The following is a 12,926-nucleotide window of genomic DNA, read 5'->3' as shown; positions in this document are numbered from 1 at the left end:
TGAGGCGCTGACCTTTGGAGGAAGAACATTTTATCTCTACAAAAGACTGAGCCAAAAATTTGACTTCCCAACTGCCTCTGACTTCATAATACAGGTCAGTATAATGAAATGTGGCCCCACCTCTTAACACAACATAACAGCATGCATGACCAAGAGCACATTGTAAGAGTATACTCTATGCTCTGAACAGGCAAAAAACCTGAGTATATTACAATATGTTTTTATTTAGAGCATCTAAGCAACCATCATCTTCTGTAACTGCCCTGTCTAGTACACTGAAGTCACTTAACCAGTGAAACTATTAAAACTGCTGTCTCTCTAAAGCCTAGTTCACAGCCTGCAACTCCATCTTAAATGTGGAACAGATTGTCAAGGTTTATAAGTAAAGCAATATGACAGAGAAGGAATAAAACTGAGTAAAAGAATTACAGTAACAAAGAGGAAAAAATAACTTGCACTCTTAATAAAACAACAGTGCACAGTGCTATTGCAAACCAACAAAAATCAGAATGTCCAGACTTGAGACACACAACTGGAGGAGCACATGTCTAACCTTTAATTTCCAACTTAGTTAGGCAAGTTATCAGCTTACTTCTAAGCAACCAACATAATCACAGAAGAGAGACCAACTCCTGCAGAAGGTAGCTTCAAGCAGTCAAGTTACTTCATATGATCTTTATGTACATATAAGTTTTATATTTGATCTCACCTGCCTTTACCTCTTACTTGTTTTGACCTTTCCAACACATTAGTAATGATTCCAAATATTGCCAGAGAGTATCCTTCTCTTTGGCTAAATACTCACAATGAGAGCAGACTGGACAGCATTCACCTTCAACAAAAGATGGATCAGCACAGGAGACTGCTGGGCAGGTGATTTGATGACATACAACTTTAGAATCCTACAGGCAAAGAAAGTAATTTACTGACATGCTCACATCCAGAGGCAGATAAAGGTAAGCATCTGGAGAAATTTCATGTATGGAAATTCAAGCTATTCTGTCTGTCATGGACATGGGGACTACTTTTTAAAAATAGCAAGTCTAGGTCAAGTTCTTCAGTAAATGTGACCTGACCTGGACAGTTGGGCTCAGTTAAACCCACTACCCATTTCTGCAAAAGAATAATGCTTCCAAAACCTTACCTGGCAGGTGCACTTGGTGCAACTATCTACAATCCAGCTTTCATTGTCTGCAAAGACACGACCATCCTGCCAGCAAACAGACTGGTTCTTCAGTGTTTTGTTAGGCCCAATCAATTCCCACATAATTTGGTTCTCTTCAGACTAGAGGACAAAGTAAATGAAAATAAGTTGTGTACTTTGCAAGCAAACCATTTTAAATAACAAAAAAAAAAAACAACTGAGACACTAGTTGATTTAATTCTTCCTTCTTAAAAAAAGAAAAAAAAGTATATTTTTACATATTCGTGTACATAAAGATGACCTCAGGGAGTGGAATACAGCATAGCAATTCTTCAAATAACAGTACGAAAACAGTCACACAATACTAAGAAATCTGTTCTTCCCAACTTTGCTTTCCTCTAGTACAGCTCATCTTTAGATGGCAAGATTTTAGTCCTGAGATATATGGCATAGCAATAAACTTCCTTCAGAAAGAATTAACTGATTCAGAATGAGAGGGGCAGACTACAGCAAAATGTCACCATCATACTTCATGTTTAGGTACCCTGGTTAGCCACTTGCTGATGTTTTCATAAATATCATAATCATGGTAACACTGCTTTAGCAGTACACAGGCAAGGTTAGGTTTGTTAAATTTTGATTTCCAAACCTGCAGCAACCACAGATCTCTCCTGCGTATGAATGCATGTGTGCTCTTTTAAATCCAGTCAGCAAAACCCAAGACATTGTTTAAGGATTATACTCAAGAACTACCTAACTAGTCACTTTGAAAATGCAGGTCATCTCTACATTATGTAGCTATACCAACAGGTATATGTGTATATATGTGTATATACATATACACATGTGTATATTATATTATTATAATGTAATATATTAATATATAATGTAATTATAATATACATGCATACGCATATGTGTATAACAGCTATATATGTGTAATACAGAAATCTATTAACTGCCTCTGGTGTAAAGCAAAGAGAGAAAGAGCACTGCACAGAAGACTTCCTTAAGTTCTACACTTTACTGTACTTACAACTTTTTGGAGGTTATCAGCTAAGTTGTTCACCACAATGCGCAGGCCGGTGAGCTCTGTGAACATCGTGCCCAGCTCTTCACAGGAGCGGTCACAGAACTCTGCCTTCCCTGGTTTCTCGCCCACATATTCAGTTGTAACAGCAGGACTCAAGTGAAGGATTTCCGTGCTCTCATTGATGGTGTTCACTTCAGCTGGTAGCAAGAAAGGGAAAGAGAAGAGCAGCATACACAAAGTTCTTCCACAGATTACAAATTCCTGCTGAAATCACATATTGGCACCCATGGGTAGGGTTTAAACACATCTATTTTGGCACAGCTTCATGCCAGATTATACCCATGAATAAAAGAGAGGGGTTAGATGTCAGCTGGTTCCAATTAGAAGCTTTCCCTTTTCAAAACTAAGAGCCAAGCTGTGTCTCATATGGCCCTCACTTTAAAACATAGTTGGCACTGCAGCACACTAATTTATGAAGAAGGCATAACAAAAGGACACAGTATCAAAAAGCAACCCCTTTTATCCACTTAGAGCCATGAAAGATTTCAGGTTTTTCATGACATATCATATTATTCCCTGATGCAGACAAAAAGGAAGGAAAAAGCTTCCTTGAAAACAGTCATTGTCCTTGTTCTTCCCATAAATTCCATAGTTATTTGGGTCAAATTTGAAAAATTATGAAATTTCAACCAGTCTCCAGTCTGTATTGCTCTGCCTGGTATAAAACTCAGAGTAGCTTTTATAAGAATAGTTTAATTCTGAAGTGAAATGAAGATCAAGCTAAGATCAGGCTCAGTATTTGATTTGTCATTCTAAATACTCCTCCATCAGGCAGCCTGTAATTAAAACAAAAATTTGCATGCATTAGAGAGCGAGAACTGAAGAACTGGACAGGTAGTATCAAAGACCTCCTTGTCTAGCAAATTCTTGTAAAAGACTGTAACAGAAGGCATCCACAGCAATTAATAAAAAAGGAACATAGGTAACTAAATAAAACAGTCTGTGTTCTGTTAAGCATTTAAATCTCCACTATGCAAATGCCTTATGGATTCCATGGAAGCTTTCTCTAAGGAGCCCAATGTTCCCTCATTTTATATCAGCCATACTCAAATCCATACTGCCCTGTCCCTTGATAAAGACTTGTTTACCATGTTTAGTACTGTTGTAAATAACATTACCAAATAACAGAAAGGAGAAGAAAGGATGTTGTAATTTTAAAAGAAGGCATCAGAACAGGAACATGTGCAACAAGACACATCATCAAAACACCCCAGTATCACCTAGTGTTTTCAAGTCGCAGAAGGTGGCAGTGCTTCAAAATTTTGAGGGCTTGATCTTATGCTTGACTACACAGTGTAAAGTGTTATATTTAAATGTGCAAGGAATGAAAATAAAAGTATTCTTCATTCATTTGGAAAGCTAAGAATGAAAAAACAAAGAACCAACTCATAAAATGACATTAAATAATTACTTTCCAACCATATTTAAAATGATTGGCTTGATGTGCTTTTAAATTAGCTATGAAGTATCTGCCACTAGCCAAGGTCTACAAAAAATTGTTCACAGTATTCCAGAGTTGAAGTAATTGGCCAGCTTCACTTACAGGATGCGAGAAAACCAATACACCACATAGCACATCAGAACTCTGTGTCATAACTGTTTATTTCAGCTGTTTTTTGATTCCCTGGAAAGAATGTAATTTTCCTACCACACTGAAACACTAGATTTCTCAGATTCCCCCATAGCACTTCTCAGGTCATTAATTTCATATTTTTCAAGCCAACATGGAATGTGCCTTGACCAGAACATTCTGAGGACATTAATAAAGCTGCAATCTCAGCAGGAAACATAAACCAAAACTATGTTAGAAGAACTAAATCCACACTTCCTACTGGTGCTTGGCAGTGACTGAAAGAAGATGCCTGGGGATCACTGGGATATCAGTTCTCTGCTGCTGGCTTCCTGCTAATTTCTTAAGAACCACATGATCATCTTTAAAATGAGAAACCAGAAGAGCAAATGTGCATCTTCTCACATATGCAAATGTCATTCTGTTGATCTAGAAGAAGAAGGATTTTTATTGATGTGCCTATTTAGGCATGTTTTTGCCATCTGTCCTGCCCAGAACTGTGTATAAGTCGTGCCAAAAGTATTTAGGACATGCTTTTTACAAGGGCAAGTAGTAATAAGACAAGGGGGAATAGCTTTAAACTGAAAGAGGGGAGATTGAGATTAGATATTAGGCAAAAATTCTTTACTGTGAAGGTGGTGAGACACTGGCACAGGTTGCCCAGAGAAGCTGTGGCTGCCCCGTTCCTAGAAGTGCTCAAGGCCAGGTTGGATGGGGCTTTGAGCGGTTGCTCCAGTTGGGAGGTGTCCCTGCCCATGGCAGGGGTCTGGAACTGGATGATCTTTAAGGTCCCTTCCAACCCAAACCATTCTATGATTCTATGACTTGCAGCCACCACACTACAGAGATACTTTCCCACCCTTTACTCAACAGCAACCCCAAGATACCATTTCACCATTCCTCACATTCTCACACTAGAATTAAAGATATAATACAAAAACACAGTTCAGTCTCTGAAAAAGCAGCAGGCTTTTTGTCTCCTCAAAGCTAAGGGCACTTCTCTATTAACATCCACCACATTGTTTTGGGACACTTACATATATAAATGGCATCTTAGTGCCTGTACCTCAGCTCAACAACTGGAACATCAAAACGGGCAAATATGTACCTTGTGGCCATGGATTTTCAGCTGTGGTAATTAAGTTGTATAAGCAACACCAGAAAATCAGCCATGCACATAACAAGCCTATCAAGTAATTTTGATGGCCTCAAGCCACAGTGTGCTATTAGCTTTCTTCTGTTGTTGCTCAAGTAATTTTCACCTTGTAGCATCCTCTTGGTGTGGCAACCACTACAGTTCAACTACTGTGAATTGAGCTGTGCGCTAAATAATTCCCAGGAAGGATGAAACAAAATCCCAAGTCTTTATAATTTATCAGACCTGAAAATTTGGTAGTTGACAGATGCGATTAAAAAAAAATACCTTAAGAAAATATTATCTGTTGTCTACAACCAGTGAAGGGTATAAGAATTCCTCCTAAGGTATGTATCAGCATGCAGAACTCAATTATCCCTTTAGGCTTCCATCAGCTTCCTCTTCATAGTAGACTTACAGTAACATCCCATTTCTACTTGGGGAAATTTCAAAACATTTGGTCACACTACTCCACTTTGTGATAATCAACCAATAATAACTGAAAAGATTTATAGACACTGTCTTTAATTGGTTTTGCTGGTTCAATCCATCTACACCTAGTGATCCTACCCTGTTCTGCCTCCGATTACTGAATGTACCCTCAAGGTTCTACCTCGGCTTCTGGGAGCTGTTTATGCTGGTAAATGAAGCATGATAGATGAACTGCATCCTTTCTGAAACCATCCTTCTGTTATTTAGATTACAACTAGACCCAAAATACATGTTCCCTCTTCCCACAGCACTTATGCTCTTCAAGCATTTTATTCCACTAACAAAACTGAAAACTAGTAATCAGTAGTTCTGAGTAATTTCTCAGTAGCTTCCGAGTACAAAAACCAGCTTGGATGGGAGAGATGACAACCAACAAAGGAGAGCATGTCTTCCTGCCTGTGCCATGTAAGGCCAACTTCCATTCTAGCAAATGTGACTCATTTCTAACACATTGGCATACCTCTGGAAATAACCATCCAATATTTTTTATCAAGATTTAGAAACAGACTAGCAAGCTCAGTTAAACTTCTTGTGCATACACAAATATACATACCTCTATGTAGACATATACACACATTTATATATCACATAGAGACTTCATTATAAGGTCTCAGTACTTTGGCCCCCTTTGAAGAAGTCAAGACCTGCTACTGCTTAATTTCTAGGTTTTGCATAAACAAGGAAAAAAGGTTACAGTCTGCTTAAATGATTTGAATTTCAAACAAAACCCTGAAGTCCTGACTGCCTTGTGCACCCACCAAATTCCTCCAACGGACTCTGTTGTCTGATTCTTGACTGAGCTCTTGCTAGTTACAAACTCTGGAAAGTAACACAGCCAGCACCTCCCATGAGTTTAAGTACAAAACCTTAGTGAATACTTGACAAATTTCTATAATTTTTATAATGAATCAAATACACTCCCATACACTGAAGGCTCCCTTCCTAGTGAGGTCAGCACAAACTTGACTAACAAGAACACATCAGGCTGTCACATACAAGCCTTCCATACTTCTTAGGTTTCGGGTTTTTTGTTTTCCCTTATTTTCTTTAGGTTGTTTTGATTGAAAATGTTTTGGGTTTCAAACCCAAAGCCTCTCATGATCAACAAATTTATTGCATAGGAATTCCGCATTGTTAAGACTTGTGAGACTTGTTCATGGGCCCATTGACACTCAGGAGCAAAATTCAGAAGCAACATTATCACTGTTGTGTTCAAAGAATCATAGATATCTCATGGAATAATGCAAATATTTTCATACATATTCTTTTTTTCCTTTTATTTCTATTAATTCCTTGCTTGACAGCTTTTCTCCCCTTTTAAAAACAGGGGCTGAGTTATAAACCTAAGCCATAAGAACTAAAAATAGTAGACTAGACAGTAGAAATCTATCCAAACATAGCTAAAGAATATGTTCTTATTAGCACTAAAAAGCAGCTCATTCTCTCTTTAATTTCAAAGTTACATGTTGCATCGCTTTAGGGTAATACATCACCATTGACATTTCTGATTTTCAGAGTTAACTGAATGGTATTAATGAGATAAAAAGCCTTACTTGTCTGGCTTCTCTGGCATCCTTTTTTACGCAGGACATCCTCTATTGAAGTATCAAAGATTAACTGAATATTTTGCAAAAGACCCTGTAATAATAATAAAAATATAATTAAAAATCAGTTAGGCCAATTTGGGAGTAAATAATAACAGATCTGCCTCAATCCCATGCCACTGACTGGATTCAGCCTTAAGTAAATATGTAAAAAACAATCTAGAAGACATTAAACCTGACACAATAGAAAAAATATAGTTTTGTTATATGCAATTTCAATACTATAAGCAGCAAAACCAGGTATGTTCTGAAATTAGTTATAATAAAAGTTTTTGATCAGCTGTGAGCTCAAATCTCCATGCTCATAACACATTTTAGATTATAGTTCTATGACCTATTCCTCATGAGATAAAGCCAACTTTTGAAGTTCCTGGTCCATCACATTTCAGTCCTTAGCCACACATTCCCATGCATCATACTTCACTGACTCCTCAACTATGCTGACACTACCTTGAGATAACACTGTAAAACCAGACTAGTATGTTTCACTCAAAAAAAAAAAAAAAAAAAAAAAAAAAAAATCAAAGAAAAAACATTACTTTTCAACCAGATTGTTTCAATGATCCATTTAACAGTAGAGCTCCAGAATCAGTTCTATGAGCACAACTGATGGAGAAACTTAGTCATGGAAACGGGAATAGAGAGGCTGTGGGCAAGAACTTCTGGCTTCCCAGTGAAAACTGGTCACCCGTGGAACCACAGTCCAGCATGTCACGCTCTAGCTGACAACTAGGTGGCACAACAGGCTGAGAAAGAAAGGGGTTTTGGAAATTTCTGAAGCCATGAGCTCGATTTCACCTGTGAGTGAAAAGAAGCCATCCTTGGGCCACTATTTGAGGCAGGCAGCAATTTTAATTTTATAGGAAAACCAGAAAGTTTGGAATTGCTTCAATTTAAAACAAAACATAAAGAATAAATGTTTTTCACAAAAAGGGGAAAAAAATAAATCTCTCCTGTGTAGGATCAAAATATTTCTAATTTTCTTCCCCCTACTTGCTTTTTCCGTTGTTGTTGTTGTTGTGGTTTGGTTGGTGTTTTTAATTGAAACTAAAGGTTATTCTGAATGGCAAACAAAGATATTCTGCTAGGGGATGGACCAATATCACGTTTTTTAGCTCCATTAAAAAAAAAAAAAGTGTTTCTTCCTTCTTTCAAATAAAATTTGAAAGTATTGACAGGCTTCTATGACTTGGATAGATTTCAATGGAAAAATACCTCTTCAGGAAATTCCCAAAGAATTTTACAAGTCACCACAAAAATGCAACATGTTTAACAGTCTTACATTTGGAAAGAAAAAGTGGATGGTTGCATAGGAAAGCCCATAAACTAGCTTTGTGCAGTTTGCCTGGATCTAGGCTGTGTTTTACCAGTCCTTTGCTTTCAGGAAACCCAGATTCACACAACACAGATCCAGCAATGAATAAAAACACACTCTGGAGAAATTCTGTTTGGGAACACCTGTGACCCCATCAAATCCAAGAGGTGCTGGGGAACAAAACTGTGACTATTGCATCTTCTCAAACTATTTGAACTTACTTTTACCTCACCAGAGACCCGAGCTTCTCCAGGTTACCTACCCTGAAATGATTCTCCCGAATAGACCCTTTTGCCACATACATTCTGCTGTTCTCTGCTTTCAACTGCTCATAGAAAGGCTCCTCCAAGATGAAGCTGTCAATAAGGTCACAGCCAACATAGAGGTTGTAGTTCTCTCCTGTTATTTGCATGGTGAGGTTCTTCCACTGTGAGTCGGCAAGGTCCACATCTTCCAAGGAAATCACGTTCTGGAAGCCATCCACCCAATAGATAAGGTCCAGGGTGTTGGCACGGCCATTAGAAATGATCTCAAACTGCCTCTCACTGATGCCAGGACCCTCTAAAGCAAGGATAGTGCCTCTAGATTGCCTGTCCTGTCTCAGGGTTGCTGAAAGGATAAAGCCCTCATTCTGCCGTATGAGTTTGACAATCTTTTTTAATTTCTCTGGTTTACATGGAGGTATATGGTCAAACCGAATGAAACGATATGCTGGGATAGAGGGGTCTGGACCCCGGAACAATTTTGCTCCAATTGTCTTTCGGTTTATGTTACTGATTTGAAGTAAATCAAAGGTAGTCTCCTCTTCCTTCTCACCATCTGAAAGAGTTAACAGGGTGTGACAATGTGTCTACAAAAAGTCTTAAAAGAAACAACTCTGCACATTATACTTAGTAACTGCAATTACATGGCAGGTTCAAGGATCAGAAGAGTAAACCTAACAGTTTCATACTTCCACAAACAGAACTGTTCCTACTAGCACACTGGTTAATGATATTTTCCACCAGACGTTTTCATTTACATGAGAACTCTTTCCTTCAATGTCCATAGGTATAAATATGTTTGGTTATATAACAAAATATATGGCTATATAACTAAACAATGGCTATACATTTTATAGCACTTGAATACACACTTGTATATATATATATATATATGCTGTATACATATGCCTACACAGGATGCATCTACCAATGTATTCATTAAATATTTTTAATATATATGAATGGATAAGGAAGTTGAGCAAATTTCTATATTTTGAGTATCAGCTAATAAAAATCAAATTATGAGAAGCCATGTGGCCACATGACAACAGGAAGCAAGAAATTTGCTTTAACAATTCAGGCCAAGAAGTCAGACATCAAAGAAGGTCTGGCACTGTGCCAGCTTATACTCTACTTATATTTGGCCTGTAGAGGTCTATTTCTCTACCTCTGTCTTTTTAAAATGTTCATCAGACTCAGTGACTCTGCTTGCATGTGACTTTCGCATACATTTCCACTGGAGAGGAAAGTATAACAGCAATTGCTTCTTAGATTTATTTATTATTGGAGAAACTCATTTAGCAGTAGTAAGATGTACCTACCAAAAACACCACTAGGAACTACTATTCTAGACACTTCTAAAAAATACAATATGATTACTTTGCCCACGGTAGCTCAGATAAGCAAATGTTTTACACTGACTTTTAGCTTTGTGAGTTACTAAATCTCTGGTTAAGAAGTGTCAGAACTTACCCTGAGCATTTGAGGAAACCCACAGGGTTATCAAGATAGCAAGCCACAAAAGCCCACTCCTCTGCAGCATAACTCCTATGAATAAACCAAAAAGTAGCAAGTATTAGGGAAATAATATTTATCAACTACAAATATTTCAATTTATCTCATGAAATGCCATAAACAGAACTCTCATTATAAGCAACTATACATATAAAATCTGAATTTCTATCTTGTCTGATTTTTGTAATTCTTATTCTGAGGTTACTCTTGATGCCAGAAGTAAAACATATCAAGTGAAGGGAAGAGGAAATCTTGATGATAAAGCTCCTGTTTATGTAAATGCCCTTAAGGGAAAGACAAACAGAAAATACACAATTTTCTCCATAATATTTCAGTTGCTGGCACAGGGACCACATGACACCACTACACGAGATGGAGAATAAGCTGCATCTTTATTTTGGAGCACAGTGTTCATCTGACATTCCCTGTAGGAAAATGGAATCTCACTGTATGTTGGTTTTGGTTACTAGTTTTACTATTCATTTACTATTTACTATTTTGGTTACTAGTTTTACTTAACTATTTGGTTACTAGTTTTACTATTCATTTGGTTACTATTACTATTCAATAGTAATTTACTATTACTATTTACTATATTCATAAATGTACTATTTACTAAACCAATAGTTTACTATTGGTTACTATTTACTATTTACTGATACCTTTTTCAGTGCTATCATACAAACTCCTCTCTTCTTCCTGTGTATATATATATAGATATATGATAACCATTCATCCATTCTTACAACCCTCTGCACCCACGCATAGCTGGATAAAGTGCCTTTTAACATGATGGCATTTTTGCCCTGAAGCACTATGCAACTATAAGCCACGTAGCTGCATCTCCAGATGTGCTTACGCCCAAAATGAATGGAGCAGATGGCGTCCACTGGAACGTGCAGACGTTCGTGCCTCTGGATATAGCCATATCGCTTCAACACTGCTAATTCCACATATTTTCGTAAGGACTCGGGGATGCCAACATTCCCCGCCTATACTTTCTTTGTCTTGCTCTTATTACCTGCCGCCCCGAGGAAGCACCGGTGCAGCCAACTACCGGCCAATGCCACGAAGCCTCTTTCCCCTCTCAATCCCAGCGCATCCCCCATGGGAGCACATCCCTGTGGGCGCGGCGAGCAGACGCCGCACACAGCCTCGGGTCAGCCTTCCTGGGGCAGGTCCCTTCCTTTACCACCCGCGCACCCGCGGTGGACGGCTGCCCACAGAGAGCTCCGGTCCTGCAGGAGCAGCTCCCACCGCCTCCCCCCCCCGGAGGGGGTATGACGGCAGGGGGAGTACGGCGCCGTCCAGCCTTGTGCCTCACCTGGCATGGGGGAGCCGACGGCGCGCTGAGGCTCTACCGGTGGAGAGCGGAGCACTCTACCCTGCCGCCGTCACAAGTCCCTCCGCGGCCCCGCGGCCCGCGCCGCTGCCTTTATGGGCTACGGGCCGGGCCCCCGCTGTCAATCAGCGGCGCCGGGGCGCGCCCCTGGCTCGCCCCTTCGCGGCCGTGACATAGCCCCCGCGCCGCCCCCTCCCCACCGTGTGGCCCGCGCTCGCCTACCTGCGAGGCCATTCCGGGCCCGGGGCCGCCCCTGCTCCGCCCCGCGGCCGCCCTTCGCGGGCGGTGCGGGAGGCGGGACGGGGACCAGTATTTCCCTCGGGGCGCAGCGTGGGGGTGCGTCCGGGAGTGCCGTCGAGCTTCTGGTTTCGAGGCGGGATGACGGCGGCAGCCCCGGCGCGGCAGAGCCCCCGAGAGGCGGCGCCAGGCCCCGGCAGAAGGGAGGTGAGCGCGGCCCGACCAGACCCCGCGGCCGCCCGAGTCCGGTCCCCGAGGGCGTGGAGCGCGTTCCCGGCTCCTCCGGAGCGGCCGGGAGCTTCGCGAAGCCTCGTCGGCTGAGAGCTCGGCACTGCGGCAAAACTCGACCTTCCCGAGCGCTGAATCATTTGTCTCATTTTAAACTTCTTTATTTTTAAATTACACAGCAGCCAAAAGACGAGACGTGTCCCCGTCTACCCCCACACCCCTATCTGTAAAAGTTTGCTGGAGGTAAAGTTTTGTAAAGCTTACTGGAGATCAGCCAGCAGCTTCTGAAGCGAGCCCAGCAACTCAGCCCCTCTTTTCTCCGTAGGAAGCACCAGCTCCTTTGACCTGAAGGAGGGCTCAGTGGGCTTGCTTAGGCATCTCCTTACGGAGGGAGCCTTGGGCTAACGAAAGAGGCACACAGATCTTACTCTTAGGCTGCTCCCACTCTAGTTTGGAGAACTGGAATGTATCTCCACAAACCAGGGCTCCAGTCCCAACCCTGGGATTTACAGGTTACCATGCTGAGGAGCTGCTAGCATGGCTGTAGGCACCATGCTCTATGGGAAGCAGGAGGATGAATCCCTGCGGTGGGTCCACAGAACCTGTGCTGCATGTTGTCAGGAGTCAAACAAGGAGACCAGGATCCCTGCTGCTGAGACCCAAACTGGGGTTGCAGAATATAAATAGGAGGATCCTGCAGCTGATGCAAAGAGACATGAATTTGGCTGAGTTGCCTACAGAATCCAAGAAATGAAGCCCTGTCAAATGTGTAGATGGATAAACACCACAAATGTTAACAAAAAACAAAAAAACAAAAAAAACAGCACATCAACTTTGCTCATCACAATTTTAAATTCCAGCAGAAAAAAAAGTGTTGATGTTTCAGAACTCGGAAGGCTCAAAAAACTTCAAAGGCTCAATCTGTCACTAGAGCAGAAAACACCAGTGCAACGCCAGTGCAAGCATTGCTGCCTTTCCTTTTGCCATG

The 12,926-nt window shown here is 40.7% G+C and overlaps 1 protein-coding gene across 2 annotated transcripts in view; it reads right to left on the bottom strand.

Moving 5' to 3' along the window:
• The window catches only part of THBS2 (thrombospondin 2), a 32,729-nt gene extending 20,964 nt beyond the window's left edge, over positions 1–11,765 (bottom strand). Inside the window, exons 1-7 of one of the 2 annotated variants that reach the window (XM_062641983.1) lie at positions 11,696–11,765; positions 10,090–10,164; positions 8,616–9,172; positions 6,988–7,072; positions 2,181–2,374; positions 1,145–1,285; positions 806–902 (exon numbers count right to left, since the gene is read on the bottom strand). In XM_062641983.1, coding sequence (XP_062497967.1) covers positions 806–902; positions 1,145–1,285; positions 2,181–2,374; positions 6,988–7,072; positions 8,616–9,172; positions 10,090–10,159 — 1,144 coding nt within the window. In that variant the 5' untranslated portion in view covers positions 10,160–10,164; positions 11,696–11,765. Of the gene's footprint in view, positions 1–805; positions 903–1,144; positions 1,286–2,180; positions 2,375–6,987; positions 7,073–8,615; positions 9,173–10,089; positions 10,165–11,455; positions 11,631–11,695 lie in introns of those variants that run through there. The other variant, XM_062641982.1, reaches the window with a different exon arrangement.
• Positions 11,766–12,926: the final 1,161 nt, after the last annotated feature.

The sequence above is a fragment of the Pezoporus occidentalis genome, unplaced genomic scaffold, assembly GCF_034315485.1.
Source record: "Pezoporus occidentalis ecotype Australia unplaced genomic scaffold, CSIRO_AGI_Poc_V1 ctg7, whole genome shotgun sequence".
Taxonomy (NCBI): Eukaryota; Metazoa; Chordata; class Aves; order Psittaciformes; family Psittacidae; genus Pezoporus; species Pezoporus occidentalis.
Note: the sequence above shows the minus strand (reverse complement) of the source record. Positions and strands in the feature narration are given on the sequence as shown.